This window comes from Mesoplodon mirus (assembly GCF_964341445.2).
Source record: "Mesoplodon mirus genome assembly, chromosome: 16".
Classification (NCBI taxonomy): Eukaryota; Metazoa; Chordata; class Mammalia; order Artiodactyla; family Ziphiidae; genus Mesoplodon; species Mesoplodon mirus.
The window spans coordinates 937,186-959,994 of record NC_138992.1 but is presented as its reverse complement, the minus strand read 5'-3'; the positions used below and the strand labels follow the sequence as shown (position 1 = coordinate 959,994).

The following is a 22,809-nucleotide window of genomic DNA, read 5'->3' as shown; positions in this document are numbered from 1 at the left end:
TGGCCTCTTGTCATCGACCCTTTGGGCCAGGCGGCCACCTTCCAGCGCTACCAGGACACCAACTATGTGGACGCCGTGAACCCAGACCACCTGAGGCCGGAGAGGATCAGGCTGGCGCTGCTGGGGGCCCTCGGGTGAGGCTGGCGGAAGGCGGGAAGCCCCGGCCCTCCCCGCCCCACCCCCCCGCCCTCCCCGCAGGTTCGGGAAGCCGCGGGTGTCCGACCTGCGTGAAGTGGACCTGTTCCCGGCGGCGCAGCGGCAGCTGGAGGCGGTGCAGCCGGGCCTGGCGCAGGAGCTGCTGGGCCGCGGGCTGCTGGAGCGGGAGAGGTACCTGTCGCTGCTGCGGCAGAGCGATGGGCCCGAGTCCAGCCCCAGCCAGTGCCGGGAGGCGCGCCTGGGGCACTTCCACCTCTTCTTCGTCACCAAGGTTCGGTGGCCGCTGCGCCCCAGGGCGCTGGGTCCGCGAACGTGCACGTCCGCATCAGGGCTCTCTGGGCGTGCGCCGTGCATGCGCCGTGCAGGGGAGGGGGCCGGCCGGGAGCCCCAGCTGGGGGACCCCGGCCGGCGGGCCCCTGGGGGCGGAGTAGGTGGGCCCGTTCAGTTCCTCCCGCTGTGGAGCAGTGCACAGTCGGGGCGACGTGGGAGTTCGTGGTCCCCGCACCGGCCCCCGATTTGGAGGAGCAGAAGGGGTGGGCGTTGGTATGCCGGCGGGTGGACAGACACACAGACTAGAGGTAAAACGTAGTCAATTTTATTCTCCTTAAACCACAAAATAGAGTCTTTGGTTGTACAAACATCACTAGTTACAGTCTCGCCAGGAGGTCCCGGCTGGGGAGGGGTCAGTTAGCGGCCAGAACTCCTGAGGGGACCTCTTTAAAATGCTAATGGCCGGGTTAAAAGACTCGAGGCAAGGGTGGTGTTGGAGCTGGCAGGGCCCCCACTCCAAGTCGGGGGAGGTACCCTGGCCCTCTAGGAGGGCACCGGGCCCAGGCCCCGCCGCCCCGGCCGCACGGCACGGCGGCTGCTGCACAGGGCCACCTCCTCGGGGCCCACGGCGCTTGGAGAAGGCCTGCCCAGAAGCACCATGGCCACCTCTCCATCCTCCTCTGGCAGACCTGGCCGACGGGGGCAGGGAGTGAGCTGATGGGCCCCAGGCACCCTGGGAGCACCCGGGGCCGCGCCTGCCAACTCACCAGGGCTCGGAGATGGTTCCAAGGACCTCAGCTCCTCAGCAAAATCTGGGGACTGTGATGGGGAGAAGGGCTGCTCAGGGCTCCGCCCCAGACCTGCCTGAAACCACCCACCTGAGCCTGGGTGGGTCCTTGCTGAGCCCTGGCTGGAGGATGGGAGGTGGGTGGACAGGACTGGCCACAGAGAGACAGGGAGGGTACCAGAGGAGGGGACAGGGCTGGGTGACAGGCACAGCAGAAAGGTGGCAGGAGCTGGTCGGGCTGTCTTGCAGAAGGGCCAGGAGGGCCCGGTACCTGCATGTCATAGACAGGTCTGGAAGAGGGGAGGGCTGCGAACACCCTGTAGTCAAACTTCCTCCCAGACAAGGCCTTGAAAGGACAGCGTGAGGAGAGACGTAAAGAGCGTAAGAAGAAAGAGGGCTGGGGGAGTCTGGATCCCTGCCCCCCACCAGGGGAGGAGTGCAGGGAAGGGTGACAGTCGTTGGTTCCTCACCAAGCGTCCCGGGGAGGTGCCGGTCTGGAGGCCGAGGTCTGGAGGGACAAGAAGTGGACGTCGGGAGAGGTCCGCGCCGCAGGCTGAGCCCCCCGCCTCCCCACGACGCACAGACCTTCCAAGGGGGTGGGTGACGGGGTGGGCGCGGGCGAGGGGGCCTCGGCCAGGCGCTCCAGAGGCCCCCGCTTGCTTCGGCCCTCCTGAGACTTGCTGAGGACCATCTGTGCGCGGAGGGCGTCCTGTTCCAGAGACTTCATCCTGCGGGCAGGGGAGCGGAGGGCGGGCTGGGCAGGGTCAGAGGGCGGGGGAGGGGGAGGGGCGGGAAGGGGCGGGAGCAGCGCGCGGGGCGGGGCCTCACCTGGCCGCCCTCCACAGTGCGCGCTTCTCGGCCTCCAGGGCGCGGCGCTCCGCCGGGGACAGGGTCCGCTCAGGCGCAGGCAGCTCCGGGCTCTGCACGCGCAGCCGCTCCTGGTGGCGCCGCTCGGCCTTGGCCGTCCGCACCGGAGCGCCGCCTCCCTGCGGCGGGGGAGACGCGGGGCCAAGCCTGGGCCGGGCGACAGGAGAGCCGGGTGGAGGGGCGCCGCGCGGGCGGAGAGCGGGGAGGGGAGACGCTGGGGGGCGGCCCCTCCCCCCTCTCACCCTGCGGCGGGGCCCCGGCCGGCCCAGGGCGGCTCCTCCTCGGGCTCCTCGTCCTCCGGGGCCTCGCCTTCCGGGCGCCCCGCGTCCGCCGCGTCCCCCGCCGCCTCGCGCAGCATCTGCGTCCTCTTCTGTTGCAGCTTTCGGGCTGGGGGAGGGGCGGGGCGGGGCGGGTCAGGCCACGAGCCCGTGCTCCCCTCCCCGACCCCCACCAACCCAGTCGGCTGCTTACCTTCCTCCTCCTGCATCTTCCGCAGGTCGTCGGCACCCACCAGCGACACGCGCTTAGGGGGGCCCCCGGTCTGGGGCACCCGCACCTCCAGCTCGAAGTACTTCTGCCGCTCGCGGAAGGACAGCTGCTCCGGAGAGGCCGTGGGCCCAGGCGTGGGGGGCTGGAGAGAGCACGCCCTGAGAGCCGGTCCCTCGGGTCTCGCACCCCGGCAGGAACACGCAGCAGGGGACCGGTGGGCCGCCCACCACCTACCTGGGCAGGGGCCTCCAGGGGCGGGTGCAGGCCGGGCACAGCAGCGAAGGTCCTATACGCCTGCTTCACGTTGGCGGGCAGCTCGTCAGGGGAGGGCGGGGAGGGGGGCTGGCGGACGGGGCACAGTGAGCTGCGTGGTGACAGCTGTCCCGGTCGCAGCCACCACCCCTCCCACCACCAGCTGTGCTTGCTGACTGCCTCCCCTCCCGCCCGCCCCCCCGCCCCCACGGGTCAGGGCACTCACGGATTGGGGATCACCTCTGCCCCTGAGGGCCGGGGAGCCCCTTGGCCAGGCCTGAGCCACTGGCTGGATCACCCCAGGCTTTGTCTGCAAAGGGCAGGTGCAGGGGCCAGAAGGAGGAATCGGTTCAGGGGAAGGGATGTGAGGATGGCGGGGGGGACGGGGAAAAAAGAGAGATGGAGCCAAGGTGGGTGGCTGGGTGGGTGTCCAGGGTGTGAGGCCAACACTCACCCATCTGCTGTGTCGGAAAGGGGCGGAGGCTGGGAGCTGGGCTCCAAGCTGGCACTTCCAGTGCCCACCCCTACCCTGCCCCCAGGCGACAGGGGGGTGCCCACGGACCGGCCCTCCCCATGCAGCAGAACCGGGGAGCCTCTGCAAGCAGGTGGGGGTGGGGGCAGGGCCAAGCTGGCCCCCAGGCGAGAGGGGGGTGCCCACGGACCGGCCCTCCCCATGCAGCAGAACCAGGGAGCCTCTGCAAGCAGGTGGGGGTGGGGGCAGGGCCAAGCTGGCCCCCAGGCGAGAGGGGGGTGCCCACGGACCGGCCCTCCCCATGCAGCAGAACCGGGGAGCCTCTGCAAGCAGGTGGGGGTGGGGGCAGGGCCAAGCTGGCCCCCAGGCGACAGGGGGGTGCCCACGGACCGGCCCTCCCCATGCAGCAGAACCGGGGAGCCTCTGCAAGCAGGTGGGGGTGGGGGCAGGGCCAAGCTGGCCCCCAGGCGACAGGGGGGTGCCCACGGACCGGCCCTCCCCATGCAGCAGAACCGGGGAGCCTCTGCAAGCAGGTGGGGGTGGGGGCAGGGCCAAGCTGGCCCCCAGGGGCTCCCAGACGGGAGGACGGATGGGGGTGAGGCCGCCCTGACCACCCACAGCCCATCTGCCCAGGGAAGCCACAGGAGCTCCCCAGCCCCACGCCACCCAGCTCTGCCAGGAAGGGGCCCACAGGTTGTGTCCTCAAGAGTGACGGAGGGCAGCTGGGGGGAGGCGCTACCCCCTGGCAACTGCCTTCCCAGAGGAGGGGGCTCTGCAGGCAGCACCCCTCTGGAGTCTGCCACCCCCCCCACCCCCGTGTGCACTCACCTGCTGGTGGCCAGGGGAACAGGGGGCCTCAGTCATCTTCCCGCCGCTTGCCCCAGACGGTACCTGGAAGAGCCGAGTGGTGGGTGGGATGAGGGCTGGGCAGGGCTGGGGCCCCACAAGGAGGACCTGGGGGGTGGGGTGCTTGCTTTGGTCGCAGAGGCTGGTCCTCAGCTCCCTGACCTGACCAGCCCAGGGAACATCCCGAGACAGGCGGGCTTTCCCCACAGCGGGGCCACCCACCCTCCCCATGAGCCTCAGAGATCCATGAGCCAGGGAGGCCCCGACTCCTGCCAGCCACCCTGTAGCTGTGCCCCTTTTGGTCAGAGGACACTGGGCTCCCACCCATCCTGGGGACTTCCTGCTCTTGCCTGTTTGTGGCCAAGGGAGGGAGGGTCTTCACAAAGGCCCTGAGCAGGCTCCCTCAGCCCCCAGGCCCCACTCGGCCTCTCACCCAGCGCAGCCTCCCCACTGCAACTCCTGGACCCTCCTCCCAACCACTCACGGTCAGTCCTGTGGGGTCTCCCAGCAGCAGCTGGTGGGGCACACCCTCGGGGAGGGGTTATTTCTAGCTTTGGGGAGAGGAATGAGAACCACATGCCTGCCGTCCAGTGTCCCCTCCCCCAGCTGGGAGTGCTGGGCCGCCTCGCCAACCATGGCCTCTGGGGCTCCCGCAGCTGCTCCAGCCTGTTCTCCCCACCGTGGCTGGTGCCCGATCCCACCCTGACCACTCCGGTGGCCTCAAGCTGCCCCTGCCTCTGGCCCTGGCCCAAGCCCTCTGGGCCCACACAGCCCCTCTGCCCAGCCTGCCTGGTGAGTCTGAGGGCAAGAGAAGGGTTGGGGCGGAGGCCAAGGGCCTTCTCAGAAGCTGGCCCTGCCGCGCCGCACCTCACGTCCTGGGCTCTAAGGAGGGGCCAGAAGCATCAGAAGCATCTGCTTCACGGCTTGGTTCACGGATTCAGGAGGACGAGACACGTGCCAGGCTGGGAGGGCGCCCTGGCCAGTCCCCTCCTCCAGCCCCTGTGCCACGTGAGGGCCCTCCGCAGGCCTCAGCCCTTCCCCTGGGGGCAGCCGCCTGACAGCCCTGCCCTGCAAGGGTCTCAGGCGGAGGGAAGGAGGTTAAGACAGGGGCAGGACTGGCGGACAGGTAAGCAGACAGAGGCCAGGACTGGGGTGTGACAACCAGGGACTGACCCTCTGCACACTGCCGGCACTGGGTGTGGCGGCCAGGGCACGGCAGTCCAGCGTCAGGCTCTCCAGGCTCCGACCCTGGGGAGCAGATGGACACAGGGCTACCAGGGGCTGCACCTGCCGCCGAGTGTGGGGCGGGCAGCTGCGAGGGGGGCGGGGTGGGCAGCCAGAGCTCGGAGCCATGGGCCTGTGTGCGGAGAAGCCCACCGTGCAGGGCAGGGACAACCCGGACACTCACCATGGCCTCCGGCCCCCACTGTGGGGTCTGTCCAGGCAGCTCCTTCTCCTGTGAGCAGAGACAGTGGTCAGGACTGACGGCCTTAGGCTCCCGAGCCCTGGGGCTGCTGGCTGCCGGCGGTTCTGACCTTGCCGGGGCCCTCGGGGCTCAGCTCCCGGTCGATGGAGGAGATGCTTTCCAGGCTGTTCCGGCGGCCAATGCCCGCTGCAAAGGGGTTGGCGATGATGCCTGGGGACACCTGCGGGAGGGGCGGGCTGAGTGACCACACAAACCTGAGGTGGCCTCTGGGGGCGGACTGTGTGAGCAGCGCCGCCGCCTACTCAGGACACCATGCCATCATCCTTTCTGTGACTCGGGGCACCCACAGGTCACGTCTGTACACTGCGTGCACCAGAGGATGTTCTGATGCAGGGCAGGATTCCCAGGCAGTGACGCTGGGCCATGGGGCAGAGAAGGCTGGCCACGTAAGAGTCACCCCGGGGAGCAAAGAACTGACAACAAGGTGGCGGGGGTGGGGGGTGATGCAGCAACGTGCCTGACGGCACAGAGCGGGACTGAGGCGGAAGTCCAAGTGGCAAGGGGGACAACGCTGGTTCTCACATCAGAGAAGTCTGTTGAATACGGAGGAGCTGACCCGTGGTGCTGACTGGAATGAGTGATCAAGGCATGATGTGACCACACGCTCTTCCAGAATTACAGAGAATCGCGGAGGCACACGTGCCTACATTCACAGGTGTGATTCCAGCCACTGAGAGGTCCTGAGACCACGACACCCCGACAGCCGTGAGGATGCCCAGGGCCCAGGTTTTGGCTTCTAAGTATCACTTTCCACTAAAGGAACCAGTGCTCCTGGGTGGGAAAGTATGCAATGACCCCAGACATCTTGTGCCAGAAAGTGAGCTGCTCAAAGGGAGGGGGGTCATGCTGACAGGGCAGGGCCAGCCAGGAGCCCCTCTCATCAGCCAAGGCGGGTCACGCTAACAGGGCAGGGCCAGGGCCAGCCAGGAGCCCCTCTCATCAGCCAAGGCGGGGATGGCTTGAGCACCAAAATCAACAGCAGTAGTGACAAACTATCACTGTGAAATAAAATGGAAACTGGCACATCTATGCTAAGGAAGAAGGGAAAACTCCTCCTCAGGGCAGGAAGCCGCCCAGTACATGTGGAAGGAACACCGGGGACTGAGGCGTGGACGGCAGCGGGGCTGCTGCCCGGGGGAGCCCGACGGAGAGCAGGATAGCTACACGGTCTCACAGCAGCTCCCCACAAAGCACTTGTTAATTTCAAGGGAAAAGCGTCACTTTGTGGAGCAGCCCAGAGACGCCCCCGTGGACAGGGTCCCTGACGGGACACCACCATCCATGCGTCCTGGTGGGAGGCCCTTGAAGACAGTGTCACCTCTGTGTCAACCCTGCCAAAAGGGCATCCACTGAAGCCCGTCCTAAGGAAACACTGGACAGACCCACAGCGAGGGATGTTCCACACAGTGATGACGGCCTGTGCTCGTTCGAAGTTCAAGGCCAGAGTCAGGGAGACCTGAGCAGGCGTGGCAACCAGACACCCGCATGCCCCGGACCGTGGCCTTGGCGTAGCCCCAAGACCGCTGGTGGGACACACATGGGGCCTCTGAGTGAGTGTTCTTGACACTTTCCTCCAACTTTTTTTTTTTTTTTTTTTGCGGTACGTGGGCCTCTCACTGCTGTGGCCTCTCCCGCTGCAGAGCGCAGGCTCCGGACGCACAGGCCCAGTGGCCATGGCTCATGGGCCCAGCCGCTCCGGGGCATGTGGGATCCTCCCGGACCGGGGCACGAACCCGTCTCCCCTGCATCGGCAGGCAGACTCTCAACCACTGAGCCACCAGGGAAGCCCCTTTCCTCCAACTTTAAGATTACTTTATATACTTGCTTATATCTTTCAGAAAGAAATAATGGCAGGAGAAAGCAACACTAAGGCAGATGATGGCCTGTGGGGTGGAGACGGGACTGACTCCTCAAGGTGCGTGTCCGTAATTCTGGCTTTGGGGCCACGTAATAATAAGAAGGTGACTGGGGCTTCCCTGGTGGCGCAGTGGTTGGGACTCCATGCTCCTAATGCAGGGGGCCCAGGTTCCATCCCTGGTCAGGGAACTACATCCCACATGCTGCAACTAAGAGCCTGCGTTCCACAACGAAGATCCCACATGCTGCGACTAAGACCCGGTGTAGCCAAATAAATTAAAAAAAAAAAAAAAGATGCTATTAATGGTTTCATTATTAGTAATAATATTGATATTGTTTTTTGAAATTACAATTATGGTAATGTTACTTAATTTACTGAAACAGTTTTTAAGATGAGAAAAAGAAATACAAATATAAAATCAAAAAAACCAAAACCCTGTAACCTTAAATATGAATTGAAAGTAACAGTACAAATTCATGGTTTTTCTCCTTCCAAAAATATCCACTTCCCAGGATTCGTGTGCTGCAGGGGCCCTGGAGCAACGACAGCTCAGGGCCACAAGCACCCGGCCAGTGACAGCTCTGAACCCCACACCCAGGGCTGGGGCAGGAAATACGTGGACATCTGGTCACCAGAGAGCAGGACGCTCACGAGCGACGGGTGTCACACTCAAAGGACACGGGAGCCACACTGCCCAACAAGGACGGCACACCAAGAATATACAGACCCTAAAAACAAAGACAGAAAAACACCTCTGTAGCCATCTTTGGGGGTTTCCAAGGCACCAGCTTGTTATTTAAAAAATCAACAAATGAAAGAATCAAAGTATTTATCACACCTCTTGTGTATAAAGTCTTATTTTAGGATTAAAAAAATAGCTGATAAAGAAAATTTCTTCCTTACAGAAAGGTCAGTAGAATAACTAAAAGCAACAGATGTAGAAGGAATAACTGAAGCATTCTTCTTTAGAGCAGTTATCAAGGAAATACTGAAAAAGAAAGGCAGTCTTGATCAAAATCCTAAAGCTGGTTATTTGAAAAGTCCATTCAAATACACAAGACTTTGGTGAGTATGATGAGAAGGAAGAGGCAACAGAAATCAGATCAAAAAGGTGACAGAGGGCTTCCCTGGTGGCGCAGTGGTTGAGAGTCCACCTGCCGATGCAGGGGACACAGGTTCATGCCCCGGTCCGGGAGGATCCCACATGCTGCAGAGCGGCTGGGCCCGTGGGCCGTGGCCGCTGGGCCTGCGCATCTGGAGACTGTGCTCCGCGGCGGGAGAGGCCGTGGCAGTGAGAGACCCGCGTACCGCAAAAAAAAAAAAAAAAAAAGGTGATAGAAACACAGAAGAGGAGTGGCGGAGGAGAGAGAATATTCCCAACCTTGCACCAACATGCTGAGAACTACAGTGAGGAGGCTTCTTGGAAAGTGCACAGCGGCCCCTGAGGCCCTGCAGCCGAAAACCGGCCACCAGGGCTGTCCGACTGTACAGGAGCCCCGAGGGGCTGCGGCCCAAGAGCAAGACAGGCAGGTACTAATGACAGTCCGCCCCACCACCGTGCAGAGCGCCGGGGAGGAGGGACAGGGTGCGGGCTGACACAAAGGCGGGTTTGTAGGATCCAATCAAAGTTCGGGGAAATGGCTGCAAACTCTGATTCCTATACGGGTCAAATGGGTCAATGCAGATGAGCCAGGTGGGCCGAGGTTAAGAGAAATGGGGGTGGGGGGACAAATGGTGTTACCCCTTTTCCTTTCAAGCACCAAGCCAGCCAGAGGAAACCTGTGTGCTGAGCTTCAACCCCACTTGGCACAGGGCTGTAAAAACCATCAATGAAGGGACTTCAGAAAACTCAACACCCACTTCAGAAAATAATTCTTACAGGTTATAAATGGAAACAGCCCTCCAAATTAAAAAAAAAAAAGCTATATAAACTACAGCCTGGAAGTCGGCACTAGGGAAGGCCACTGGCCACCGCCACCACTGGGTCCCGGGGGGATGGAGGAGCCTGACCTCCCAGGAAAAGGGGACCCGCAGCCACCAATCGGGCCGCAGGCAGGGCTTCCGCTAGGGGATGAAAGAAAGTCACCGATGAGCATTAATAAGGAAACAAGAGCAACCTATGAATGTGCTTGGGGAAAACTTACAGTCAGAGATCAAAGCTAATCCCTGAGTCCCAACCAACTTTTGTTAGGGAACTTAGCAGGTCCATTTAGGAAACACATGAAAACAGACTAAACTTTTCAAAAGAAGAAAAAAAGTGGGTGACTTCACTGGTTAGGTCTTGAAATACAGTCTAAAGTGGCTATACTGAGGACAGCAGCATTGGCCCAAGAGCGCGTCCGGCTCCCCAGGGCCACATCCTGGGCCACAGGAATGTGGATCTGACCCACAAGGAAGTCAGATTTCCCCAAATCAGTGGGAGAATGACAGACGTTTTAGTGCATACCATTGGGACAAAAGATCCATTTGCTTGAAAAGCAATTCCAGGTGGATTACAGAGCTGTATGTTTTCTAAAAAAGTGCTTTGACAATCTTGCAACAGAGAAGATTTTCCTAAGCAAAAACCAAACCCAGAGATCATAAAGAAGTTTAGAAGACTTAATTCATACAAGTCTCCATTTCTGTAACCCCAGAGAGGCTGTTCCCAAACAGCAAAAGACAAAACCACTCATGCCCTATGTAATAAAAGACTGAAACTTACAACAAAAAGGAGCAACTGCAAGTTACACAAGTTACGTGAATTAGTGACTAAAGACAAACTCCCAAAAGGAAAAGGAGGAGGAAACTAGATGGCACTGCATGCCCGATCCCTCGGAAACAGAAGCCGGTGCTGCCTGAGGCTGGGAGGGGGCGGGAGACCGGGCAAGCCTGTGGCCTCTGGCCCAGCACCCACTCTTCCAGGACTCTTTCCTGCAGAAACTCCCCCCAAAGCATAAAGATGGGCTCCTGAGCGCTCTGGCTGGTAACACAGCACAGATACAGCAACAATGGAGAGAAGGCCAGACGCAGGAAGTCAAAGAACCACCGGCAGAACACAGTGAGGGCCCCCTGTAAAGTCTGGAACACACCAGCCCCTACCCTTTACCATAAAGCTGTATTTATTCTCCCTCTTTGTACAAAAAGCTTTAAAATAAGTAAATGTATGGACTAAAACACTTAAATACACATTTTAATTAAGTAAATGGAAGGCAAAGCCTTCTCTGGAAACCTGAGAGAGACTGCTCCCCAGAAACGACAGGGTTCCAGTGACTACACACAGATGTGGGCATGGAAGCCAGCAGAGGGTGGCCCCAGAACCCAGGGAGTGGGGCCTCCAGCCCAGCCTCCAGCCCTGGAGCAAAGAACACCAATGCAGAGCCCTTCCCCGCTCAGGAGACAACACGCAGGACGAGGGTGATCCCTCCCGGGCAGCGCAGGGCAAGTGGGGCAGTAAGTCACCATCCCAAGGATCCACTGCAGGCCAAACCAAGGTGACCGCCCCATCCCAGAGGTCGTGCCAGCAAGGGCACCCTCAGGGTGGAGCTGGCAGCCACTGCAGGTGACGAGCCTTCAGAGGCCCGGGCGGGCATCAGTTTATGCCGGGGGCCCGGGGACAGCCATGGAGAAAACAAAACGGAAAAGACCAGGACAGCGGGACCCTCCGAGCAGAGGGGACGCTGAGGCTCGGAAGCCAGGCCTGTCCAGGACACAGACCGGGCCAGGCACCAGGCCTCCAGAGCCCAGACACTCTCCAGGGAGCTAAGAGGGAGGACAGCTGGGTTCCGCCACAGGCCCACCTGGGATGGGGGCATCCTGGGCGCCGAGCTCCCTGCTGAGGCGCTGCCAGGAAGAGCAGGACGGCGCCCTGGGCCAGCAGGGTGGGGTCCCGTGTGAGTCTGCAGGGAGGCCGTGTGCCCGGCTCTGTGCCATCCTGCCCAGGCCCAGCGGCCACACGGTACAGGTACTGCTCACCTGGAAGCAGGTGACTCAGCCTTTCCTTTCAAGACACGACCAGGCCGTCTATGCACATGCTTCGTCCAACCCGGGCCAGAGCCTCCACAGGCCATGAGCGGTGGCCAAGACCAGGGCCCAGCACCGCCCTGCTCACCCCCGGGGCTGAATCACGACGGCCGAGCGCTTCCCAGGCTTGGAGGCGGAAACGGTCAGCTGTCCCGGCCCGCACAGGGGCAGGTCACCGGGACCCCTCCAGGGAAGGACCCAGTCCCCGTGGCAGAGCACCGGCCGGGCGGGGGCACTGACCTCGGGGGCGCTGGTGTCGAAGCCGTCACAGACAAGCACAGTCAGGGTGTCGCCCACGCTGCGTAGCAGCTGCACGGCTTCGCCGTGCGTCAAGCCCAGCAAGCTCTGCTGGTTCACCTCCAGCAGCCGCAGCCCCACCCGCAGGCGACCATCTCGCCCGGCCGCTCCTGTGGGGCTCACCTGTGGGGAGACCCGGCCCCAGAGCTCAGGACCAGCCCACGCCTGAGCCCCCTTCTGCCCCGAGGAATGCAGTGGAGCGGGGCCGACGAGGCGGGGCGCTCACCTTGGAGATGAAGATGCCCTCGTCCGTGGGGTCACAGGGGTTCCCTGCGTGGCCCTTGGCGCCCCCACGGATGCTGATGCCCAGCTTCTCTCCAGGGGCCTTCTGGATACAGAGCTCCCGCATGCCTGGGGGCGGCGGGTCCCTCCGCACGAGCAGGACCAGCTCCAGGCAGGGCCGGAGCAGGGCGCTGACCGCTTCCTGGTGGGTGGCGTCCCGCACATCCTGCCCATTCACTCCCAGGATGCGGTCCCCAACCCGCAGGCCACTGCGTGCAGCCAGGCCCCGGGGGAGCACCTGTTGGGGGAGGGTGGTGCGCAGTAGGCTGGAGCTCTGGCCGCCCTGTGCCTGGGCTGGGCCCTCTGTGCACAAAGATGCCTGCAGGGTCCGCCCTACCTTAGAGATGAACACGCCGGGCTCCTGGACGCCAAATGGGTGGCTGGAGTGGTCGGAGCCCCCGACAATGCTGAGCCCCAAGGGGCCCCCAGCTCTCGGCAGACAGATCTCCTGGGGACATGGAGGGGTGAAAGAGGTGGCTGGAACAGGCCTGGCAAAGTACCAAAGGGGCACTTTCCAAGCCCAGAGAGTGTGTGGAATCAGGGCGCTCCACTGCAGGGAGGCCATTTTGCAGTGCACAAGAGACCACAGGAGGAGGAGACCCGCCACTGAACGACGCCCTGGTGATCTGGAGCCGCAGAGGGCGTTAAGTACTTGCTTCCCCACCGATGCGCCTAGCACCCCATCCCTAAAGCCGTGTGGACGTGGAGGAGGAGGCCGGGTAGTGGTTAAGGGTGGGGACTGGGGTCTCACCTCCACTGGGTACGGTCCCTCCAGGGCAGCAGCCAGCAGACTGGGGGCCAGCCTTAGCGGCCCGGGCTCCCCAGGGGTGGCAGTGGCCATGGTGGTTGTGGTAGCAGCAGGGGGTGGGGGGGAGTGTGGCGGGGGACCGGGGGCAAGTGGCCCCCCGGCCTCCCGTTCCAGCAGCAGGGCGATGGTGGGAGAGGCAGCGGTCAGCAGGGAGACGGCGTGGTCATGCCTGGCCTCCGTCATGTCCACCCCGTTGATCTGCAAGAGTGGGGCCAGTCAGGGGGCCCCATGGGGCGGGTGAGGCGGCTGGGTACTGGGGGAGCCCCACTGCCCCCACTCACGGAGAGGACACGATCGCCGACCTGCAGGGTGCCCGCCCGGTGGGCGGCGCCCCCCTCAGCAATGCGGGAGATGAAGATACCCTGCAGGGGAGAGGGAAGGGGAGCTCTGTACTGCAGGCTGGCCTGGCCCCGCCTCCCAGCACCCCTCCCTGGCCCTGCCCACCCGCCTCACCGGGTCTCCAGCCCGGTAGGGTGTGGAGCCTTTCCCCCCAGCGATGCTGAAGCCCAACCCCTTCTCGCTGCGCACAAGGCAGGCCACGTGGCGCTGGCGGAGGGGCCCGGGGGGCTCGGGCTGGAGCAGGGGCAGGCGCAGGCTGCCTCCCCACCGCTCCCGGGGGCTGTAGTCGTCCTCGGGCCGCAGAGGCGTGACGGTGACCGCGTTCTCGGGCTCCACCATACGCTCCCGCCACAGCCGCATGTGCACGGTGGTGCCCGCCCCACGCAGTGCCTCCACGGCCTGCTGGTGCTCGGCGTCCTGCAAGGCCACGCCGTTCACCTGCAGGCCACAGCGCTCGTCAGGGCAGGCCCCTCTACAGGTGGGCAGGCAGAGCAGGGGACATGCCACAGGGAAAAGTGGTGGGCCGTCACTGCCCCTGCTTATGGGCACTGGCTATCTACGTGCCCACCGCCTGTGCAAGCCCAGGGCCAGGATGCCAGCAGGCCGAGAAGAGCAGGTGGAGGCCCCTCCTGCTGGTCCACACCTGGGTTCCCAGATCTGGAAACCCCTGCCACGTTCTCATCTGAGCAATCCCACAGCCAAACATACCCATGGTTTCTGGGCTTCTGGCCCCTTGCCTCCACCCTGCCCCTGACTCAGGCTCTCCCAGCCATCGGGGTACAGCAGTTCCTCCATAGAATTCGGGTGTAGGACCAGCCCCGCCTGGCCCTGCAGCCTTCTGTCCACTGGTGCCCCTGCCCCGTGGGCCGGGCACACTGCCCTCAGACCCTGCCCTATCGTGACAGCGGTGAGCACCGGCACGTGGCCTCCCATGATGAGCTCACCTGCCAGGGCTGGGTGGCCAGGTGCACAGGCAGGGGCTCCAGGGCAGGAACAACCTGCCACCCAAACGTGTTAGAAGTCTGAGCCCCTCCTAGACCAGCCCTCAGGAGCGGATTCCTCCTTGAGATCTCTGCTCCTGGCACAGCCAGAGCCCCACCCCACCAGGCCTGCCGCCCAGACTGGGGTCTCTGCCTCAGGGGCTGGCATCTGGGCCCCCTGAAGCTCTGGCTTATGAGCTGCACGCCTCACCAGGGGTCCTGTGCTTGGGGCTCTCAGGAGAAGAGCTGGCTGCAGGGAAGGCAGCCGAGCACCCGACAGCCAGGATGTGAGGCCCCGAGGGCCCAGTACTTCACTCAGACAGGGGCCGGGGGCTGCCGACTCACCTCGAGAAGTTTGTCGCCTACTCGGACCCCAGCCTGAGCTGCAGGACCCTCCTCAGACACCCGGGAGATGAATATGCCCTGGAGGATAGATAGGAACTAAGCTCGAGAGCGTAGGCAGAGGCCACGGAGGGGCCTCCACCCTGCCCTTCTGGGGGAGGGGCCCTTGGCAGCTTTGCGAGGCACAGAGGCCCCCAAGTCGGGGCTGCAGAGACGCCCAAGGGTGCGGGAAAAGCACAAGTGGGCCTGGGGTGGTCAGAGGGGCTGGGCGCGGGCCGCCGCAAGGTCCCAGGTGTCAGAGAGCGAGAAGGTGCCAGTCAAAAGCTTCCAGAGAATTTTGACCGCGTGCCTAGCACAGCGGCAACTAGCGAAGGAAGGCGAGGCTGAAGAAGACTGCGGGCAGGCGGGGCAGCCCCGACCTCCAGGTCTCGTTCATTCTCTGGGGGACGGGGACCCCAGGGTCCTCAGGGCCACCAAGCGGCGCAAGCAGGACGGAGTGGGCGGGGCAGCAGCGGCTCCTCACCTCGTCGTCACCCTTGTAGGGGGTGGAGCCCTTGCCGCCCGCGATGCTGATGCCCAGGCCCCCAGTCTGCCGCACGATGGTGAGCGTCAGCTGGAAGCAGAACAGACATACGGTGTCCAAGGACGGCCGAGGGAGCAGGGCTGCTGGTGGACTCAGCGGGAGGCGGGGAGGGCCCAGGTCCCCCTGGCCACTGACCACCTCTCCCAGGGCTGGCTCGGGCCACAGAGGAGCTGGACAGGGAGGGTAATGCCAGGGTTGAGGGAGTACAACCCGGAGAAAGCCCTCGCCTGAGGGTGACGAGGCTGCCCTACAGTGCCCGGGCTGGCGTACCGCAAGCAGGGCGGTGGGGGACGCCCAGCACCCCCCCGAGATTGGCCACCCTCACCTGGAGGCCAGCGCCCTGTCCCCCCCCATCTGTGCCAGAGGGCCGTCAGGCGCCCCAGGCCCCGGCTCTGAGGTGGCAGGAGGCGGCCTGCGCAGGAGCAGGGGGATGGAGACGCAGAGCCCGCAGCCCGGGCAGCGAGGCCGGCGGCAGCCTGGGGTACAGAGCACAGAGCGGCAAGCGAGTACAGACCTCTTCCTCCTCAATGCGAGCGGGCTCTATCAGCAGGTTATTGGCCTGGTCAAACGACACCCCCTGTCAGGACAGGACCAGCAAGGGCATGCAGGTCAGCCACGCCCAGCCCCGCCACCGCCTTGCCCGGCCCCACCTCGAGCAGGAAAGAGAGAAAAGACCACACCAAGCTCCCACAGCCTGAGTGCCGGGCCCTTGCTGCCTGTGCCTGTGCCTGGCGCTGCCCCCAGGCGCGGGGTCCCCTCCAGCCTGGAGGCCTGGCTGCTTCTGCCAACCTGCCAAACGGGGTCACAGGGGGGCCCCACCACAGGCTGAGCCTAGGCCTGGCTGTCCCGGTTGTGACTGTCCAAGGCCCTCTCAGCTGTCACGGCATCATGCCGCCGTGCTTAGGGCAGAATCACTAACGACGCAGACACAGGGGCGCTGTGGCAGCGGGGCAGCCCTCGGAGGAGACCGGACCCCAGGGGCCCCGTGAGAGCCACCTGAGGACCAGGGCAAGGAGGCGGGTGAGGGCCCCACGGCTGGCCTGAAGGCCAGCCCTCAGGAGAGCCAGGGAAGGCAGAGGAGCCCGGGCAGAGAAAGAGTGGCCGCCAGAGCCCTGGGATGGGGCTGCGAGGCCAGCAGGGAGCTCTGGGTGGAGCCAGCAGCCAGCCTGGGGAGGAGGGCGGGCAGGTGGGGACAGGCACCGCCCTCAGCAGCTGGTTTCAGGACACGGGCCTCGAGTGTCACCTGAGATCCCGCCAGCGCGTGCCGAGGGGCCTGGCCGGCCTGGCCTGGGCTGGCGCGTGGGGTCACACCCACCTTGACAGAGGGTGCACAGGCCGCAGCCCCCTCGCTCTCCTCCTTCTCGCCCGCCTCCTCGGCTCCTGCCGCTGCTTCCTCCTCCTCCTCGTCTTCCTCTTCCTCCTCCTCCTCCGCGGCTCGAGGAGCCCAGGGCACGTGGGGGCCGTTGTGCCAGCCCCCAGACCCTACTGGGCCCTCACTATCTGGCTGTGTCCCCTGCAGCAGGGCCACCACGGCCTCGGGCTGGGGCAGCTTGGAGATCTTGAAGTGCTTCTTGTAGTGGGGCGTGTCCTTGCGGATGAGCCGCTGCCTCTCACCCGGCACGGGCCAGGGGGCCTCCAGCTGCCCCTCCTCGCTCTCGCCATCCTCCCTGGGCAGGAGCAGCGTGTCCTCCGCGAAGCGCACCGTGGGCTGCGAGAGGCCGAGCGACAGGACGTCGGTCTGGCCCACCCCCACTCAGGGGCCCAGGGAAGGTGGCAGCCGACAGAGGCTCTGAGAGGCTCCCCGCTGCTCGGATCAGAGAAGGACGGGGGTCGGGGGGCCGGGAGGCTCTGCCCACGCCGTGCACTGTGCTCTCCGCAGCCTGATGCTGGGGTTCCCATCAGGGCCGCGGTAAAGGTCCCTGGGGGGTCTGGGAACCACCCAAAAGGGGGATGTAAGGCGGTGCCTGATGTGGGAGAGCAGGGCCCACGCCAAACCTGGCCATGGGGTGGCGGCCCTCATCCCCAGGCCCTCGCCCCTGCCTGGGGCAGCATGGCTCCTGCTGGGCTCCACACAGGAAAGAGCACATCTGCGGGGCCCACCTGCACCTTGACTGGTCCTGAGAGCAACCTGCTCGGGAAGGAGGAGGGGCGGGGGGGGGGGCGGCGGGGGGTAGTCTCCAAGGCCAGTCTCACCTCCTCGTAGATCTCCTCTGTGACCTCCTCCTGAGAGGTTGGCGTGGATTCCTGCTGGCTCGGCCCCTCCGCCCCGGCCAGCGGGCCCGCAGGCTCACCCGGGGAGGCTGTGCCGGCAGACGGGTGCGAGTCCGCACTCAGGCCAGACTCGGTGCTCAGCCTCTTCTCCTGCGGCGGGGTCAGGTGGCGGGTCAGGCCACCTATCGGGGGACCCCACATTGCAGGCCACCCACCCCGGGGCTCCCTGCTGCCTGACCACAGCACCTCGTGGGCTCCCCCCTTCCAGCTGGCCCTTCCCTGCAGGGAGTGGAATCTGTGCTCAACCCTCTGGGGTGCCCACTGTCCCACCCCCAGGGAAGCCACACTCCACCAAACAGCTATGGGCACGCAAAGCCACTGCTCTGTGTGGCGGACCCTCAAAGGTCTTTCGAGTACCCAAGATGACACCAGCACGGGGAAGGACAAGCACCCCAAAGTGAGCACGCCTCTGCAGATAAGCTGTGGCAGCTTCCCAGGTGGAAGGCTCTGTGTCACAGACCCAGGCCCTGCCCCGTGTCCCCCAGGCACCAGATACCCTGCTGTACCCCAGGAGCCCTAAAGCTTTCCCTAGCCCTGCTGCCAAAGCTCCTGAGTTGAGTAGAGTTAGGCCTGGTTCTGGCCCCAGCCCCCTTCACAAAACCCGACCATGTGGGCGCCCAAGAAAAACGCCACAGGGAATGGGCCCACTACTCAGTCTCCTCTGCCAAGGACCCAGCTGCTTCTGGCTCCTCTCTTGTAGCTGCCCGCACGTCCACACCACACGACCCCCGTGTCTGCCCAGCAGCCCTCGGTGGAGGCGGCCTGCTCTGCGGGAGTGTGTGGGCGCTTGGCCCTGAGCCCCCACCCACTGCAACCTGGCACCTCTCCTGGCCGGTTCCCCATGCCCACACAGGGCCCCGGAACCCTGCACCCAGCCTGGGGCTCCCGAGCAGGAGAGCCTGTAAGGTGGGCATCCCTCCCGCGCCCCGCGGATCCCCCCAGGCACCTCCTCCGAGGGCGGGGGTGAGGGTGAGTGCTGTGCAGAGTCGGGCCTGCAGGAGGCGGCTTCGCTTCGACGCTCCACACCCTTCTTCATCACCTTGAGCTCGCTGGGGTGAGGCGTAGCCCGACGCTGAAGGCCCTGCAGTGGGCACAGGGGTGAGGGGCGGGGCGGGGCCGGGGTCAGGCGGGGGTGGGGAGGAGGGAGCCCCCCGGGGACCCCACCCCCCCCATACCCGTTTCTCGGCAGCGGCTTCCTCTGCGTCCTCGTCGCCCGCGGGGGCCTCCAGGAACTGGATGACGCTGACGCGGGCGAGCGGGGCGTCACCCCAGCTCTCGGAAGGGCTGCTCCGCGGCCCTGGGTCCTCTGTGGAAGCGCGCATCAAGGGGAAGCCCCTCCCCGCCCGAGGCCACGCCCCGTCCTGCCCCCCAGCAACCTACCGAGGCTGGGAGGGGGCTGCTGGGGCAGCAGGTAGCAGGTGAGCACCTTCTCGCCGGTCTGGGCGTCGTCCTCAGTCTGGAACCGAAGCATGGGCTGAGCCTGGTTCTCTGCCAGCCACAGGGCCTTCAGGTTGAGGTGCGTGAGTGCGAACGGCAGACTCTGCAGACTGGGGGCCGGGGGCACGGTTAGCTCAGGGTGGGGGAGGTGGGGGGGCACAGTGGGCATGGTCAGCTCAGTGGAAGCCAGGCCAGGCGGGCATGGGGGCTACTCACCGGTTCCCGGCCACATCCAGCACATGCAGCTCGGCCGTGTGGGCGAGCTCCGGTGGCAGGACAGCCAGGCGGTTGTCCCTCAAAGAGAGGACGCTGAGTGCCATGCAGCCCCCAATCTCAGATGGCAGCGCCTCCAGGCGGTTCCGGTCCACGTTGAGGTTGGTCAGCTTGCTCAGCTTCCCCAAGGAGCGGGGCAGGGCCTGGCCGGGAGGAGGGAGGATCAGAGATCAGCAGAAGCCCCCGGGAGATGAGCGCTCTCGGAGGGCGGTCTCTGCCCCTGCTCCAGGGCCCCAACCCCTCCAGCCGCTGGTCTCCCGCCACTCCACACGCCTCCAGACGTCCCCCGCCTCTGCATCCCATGCTAACTCTGAAACCAGCCACCAGCGGGACCGGGCCCCACCGTCAGCAGGTTCTCCGTGAGGATCAGCTCTGACAAGTTGTCACAGTCCCCGATGGCCTCCGTCACCTCGCAGAGGCGATTCTGGTCTACCTTCAAGATGGACAGCTGCTTCAGCTGACCTGGCGTTAGGAAGACGTGGTGACAGGGCTCAGCGAGGCAGGGAGCCCAGTCACCCACGCGACTGAAACAGCCCGCCCCTCACCCTGCCTCCTGCGCCTCGAGGACACTTAGAGCTCACCCCCCCACCCTTGCCATCCTGCTGCCAACCTGACCACGCCCACCAGCTCCCACGCACCAGCTGCCCCCGACCTGCCATCGTGCCCTCACGAGCTCACCATCCCCACTCACCACCACAAACTGCCCCGGCTCCTCAGGAGCAGCACCAGCCATCCCACTCTGGCCTCAGGCCAGTCTCCCCCTTCCTCAGGGCTGTGTCCCAAGACGCAGCAAAATCAGGGTCCTTGCCCCAGGACCCCTCTCTAGACCTGGTTTCACCACCAGCCACACCCCTCCCAGCACTAACCAATGCCGTCGGGAAGCCGCTGCAGCAAGTTCTGGGAGAGCAGCAGGTCGGTGAGCAGCACCAGCCCCCCGAGTTCCGCAGGCAGTTCCTCCAGCCGGTTCTCTGACACATCCAGGCACACCAGGCGCCGCAGGTTCCCGAGTTCCTGGAGAGAGGTGCAGAGAGTCAGGGGACGGACAAGCGTGAAGCGGGGGCAGCCACACCCTCACTCACCGGGGGCAGGGCCGACAGCTGGTTCCGGTCCAGCCACAGCTCACGCAGGTTGGGCAGGGCCCCCAGGGTGTCGGGCTGCAAGAAGAGACAGGGACAGAGTGACGGCCAAGGCTCACTTACCCTGCCCGGCCCCGCCCCACCCATGACAGCCCCGCCCTCTCCACACCAGCACTTCCAGATCGTTGCCTCCCAGATCCAGCTGTTCCAGCTTGACCAGGAAAGACAAGGACCTGCAGAGGAAACAGAGCAAGTTCTGTCGTGGGCACACGGCCCGTGGTCCTTGGGGCCGAGAGGCCTAGGCCGGCCGCTGGCAGGGCCAAGCCCACTCACGCAGGCAAGGACTTGAGCAGATTCTCCCGGAGCTCCAAGGTCACCAGGTTGGCGAGACTGAAAAAGATCAGGGCAGGGCGTGAGAAAGGCAGGAGGGTGGGGAGAGGTGCGGGAACAGGGCTCTACTGAGCCCCCCCACCCCCCAAGAATGCACTCACTTGCCCACGTCCCCAGGCAGCGCCTGCAAGGACACATCATTCAGGGCCAGATGAGCCAGGCTGCGCAGCTGTGTGAAACCTTCAGGGAGCCTAAGTGGAGCAAGGGGTCCTCAGATGCCCAGGCAGAGGCCGAAGGACCTCCCAAGCCCCAGTACCACCCCTGCCACAGCCACCACCCACCTGGACAAAGGGTTCCCACTGAAGTCTGCGATCTCCAGGGCTTTGCAGAACTTGATGCTCTCGGGGATCTCAGGGATGTCTGTGAGGAGAGAGGGGTCACCACGGAGACATGCCCCCAGCCTCCAGGAGCTCAGAGCCCTTCCTGCCACCCTCAGATTCCACCCCGGACCCGCCCCAGGCTCCACACCATTCCGAGACACGTCCAGCTCCACCAGCTGCATGAAGTTGGCCACCTCAGGGGGCAACCGCTGGATCTCGTTGTCACTCAGGCCCAGCTTGCGCAGGTTCAGCAGCCGAAAGAAGGGCTGTGGGCAGGGGGTAGGGTCAGGGGTGATGGGCCCTGCAGCCGAAGCCCCTCCCTGCTCCAGGCCACACAGGAACCCCAGGGCCTGTCCCATCACCCTAGTCTGCAGTGAGAAAGGCAAGAAGGCAAAAACAGATACACACGCATCTTCCCGCACTTCTGACTTGAGTCACCTCAGAGTCATCCCCCCCCCCGCCCCGTACAACGCTGCCACGTGACTTACCTTACACGTTCAAGACTTAGCTGGAAAATCACTTATTTTTTCTGACCTGATGAGTCCCTGTTCCCTGCTCTCTGTGTTCCCTCAAGGCTCCACCCACCCCCTGAATCACCTCTTCCATCCACCCAGCAAGTGGGCCCTCCAAGGCCTGTGGTGGTTTCTGCTACTGCACCCCAGCAGCCACCCCAGCCTGAGCCCATGACAAGAATTTGGCAACTACCAAAAAAAAGTATAAAGAAAACAGGAAAAGACCACAGATAGGGGCTGCATGCGTGCAGGGGCTGCAGGCAACGTGTGGTGGGACCTGGAGATGACCGTGAGGAGCCCTGGTCCAAGCCCAGAATGGAGCCACACCCTTTGTGGCACGCAGCCCCCAAGCATTAGGCCACTTTGCACCCCGTCTCGAAAAAGGAAATCCGTTTGTGGCCTGCTTCCTTTAACCTCCTCTCCCAAGTGGCCTTAAGAGGAGGAAAATAAGTTGTCCAGAAAGAGCAAGGCAGTGGGAAGTAGACGAACTACAGACCTGCCAAGGACAAGCACCTTAAGCCGGCTGCCCCCGACCCCACCCCAGCACCCAGGAGGAAGAGAAGAGCAGTCCGCACAGAAGCTTGGCCTCCCCACCTCCAGAGCAGTCCAGCAAGTTCCTATCCGTCAGTCACGCCCGGTTCACCTTCCACCCCATGCACTCCAACCCCATCCACCTTCCCCCACGGCTTTCAATCTGCAGCTCCTCCTCTAGGCTGTGACCATCCCCGCCCCCAGGCAGGCACCCGATGACCGCTGCCACCTGGTGCCAGCGCCGGCGGTGGGTGAGGAGGGTGGGGCTGGCCGGGGTGGGGCTCTGGCCAGTAAGAACCATCAGGGCCGACTGGAGACTGCGGCGTCCCGCCCGGGCCAGTGCCTGCTGAGGGCTCAGAGGAGCGGACTGTCGCAGCCAAGCCGACCCCGCCGACCCGGTGCGAGGGCTGGGCCGGCGGCAGGTCCAGCGGCCACTCACCTTGGGCAGCTCACGCAGCTGGTTGGCGTCGAGGAGCAGCTCCTCCAGGCTGCGGCTGTAACGGTAGATCTCCTCGGGCACGGCCTGTAGCGAGCAGTGCCGCTTGTCCACCGACTCCACGTGCCGGTTGCAGCGCCACAGCGGGATGCACTTGAGCATGGTGCGGGCGGGCGCGGGCTCAGGCGGCGGGCGGGGGGCGGGGCTCGGCCCGCATGAGCGCCGGGCCGGCCCGGGCGGGGGAGGAGCCGGGGGCGGCCCGGGGCGGCGGCGGCGGCGGCGGCGGCGGCGCTGGGCCCGGCCCGCGCTCGGAACGCTCGGACCACGGCGGCCTGGGCGGGGGGCGCGGCCCGGCCGACGCTCAGACTCTCAGGAGGCGGCGGCGGCCCCGCATCCCGCCCGGCCCACTTGACCCGGCCCGTCCGCTCGCCCGCCGTTGTGCCGCAGCCG

The 22,809-nt window shown here is 64.6% G+C and overlaps 1 protein-coding gene across 3 annotated transcripts; it reads right to left on the bottom strand.

The window, feature by feature from the left end:
* Positions 1 to 735: 735 nt before the first annotated feature.
* Positions 736 to 22,521, bottom strand: SCRIB (scribble planar cell polarity protein; the record flags this gene model as incomplete). Of its 3 annotated transcripts, XM_082601289.1 has the most annotated exons (38): positions 736 to 1,115; positions 1,194 to 1,245; positions 1,485 to 1,559; positions 1,684 to 1,721; positions 1,799 to 1,941; positions 2,042 to 2,227; positions 2,323 to 2,467; positions 2,552 to 2,711; positions 2,804 to 2,911; positions 3,048 to 3,131; positions 4,122 to 4,184; positions 5,313 to 5,387; positions 5,548 to 5,595; positions 5,675 to 5,785; positions 11,723 to 11,902; positions 12,006 to 12,299; positions 12,399 to 12,509; positions 12,813 to 13,067; positions 13,151 to 13,231; positions 13,323 to 13,646; positions 14,534 to 14,611; positions 15,054 to 15,143; positions 15,628 to 15,690; positions 16,429 to 16,821; positions 17,307 to 17,474; positions 18,331 to 18,465; positions 18,560 to 18,690; positions 18,765 to 18,931; positions 19,038 to 19,237; positions 19,438 to 19,556; positions 19,961 to 20,105; positions 20,174 to 20,248; positions 20,340 to 20,403; positions 20,504 to 20,560; positions 20,662 to 20,751; positions 20,842 to 20,920; positions 21,029 to 21,146; positions 22,363 to 22,521. In XM_082601289.1, the coding sequence occupies 38 exons, from the start codon at positions 22,519 to 22,521 to the stop codon at positions 970 to 972; spliced, it is 5,010 nt and encodes a 1,669-aa protein (XP_082457415.1). In that variant the 3' UTR covers positions 736 to 969. The 3 variants fall into 3 exon arrangements, with proteins under 3 accessions (XP_082457415.1, XP_082457416.1, XP_082457414.1); XM_082601290.1 differs by lacking the exons at positions 1,485 to 1,559; positions 3,048 to 3,131; XM_082601288.1 differs by lacking the exons at positions 1,485 to 1,559; positions 3,048 to 3,131; positions 5,313 to 5,387 and having other exon boundaries at positions 736 to 1,245.
* Positions 22,522 to 22,809: the final 288 nt, after the last annotated feature.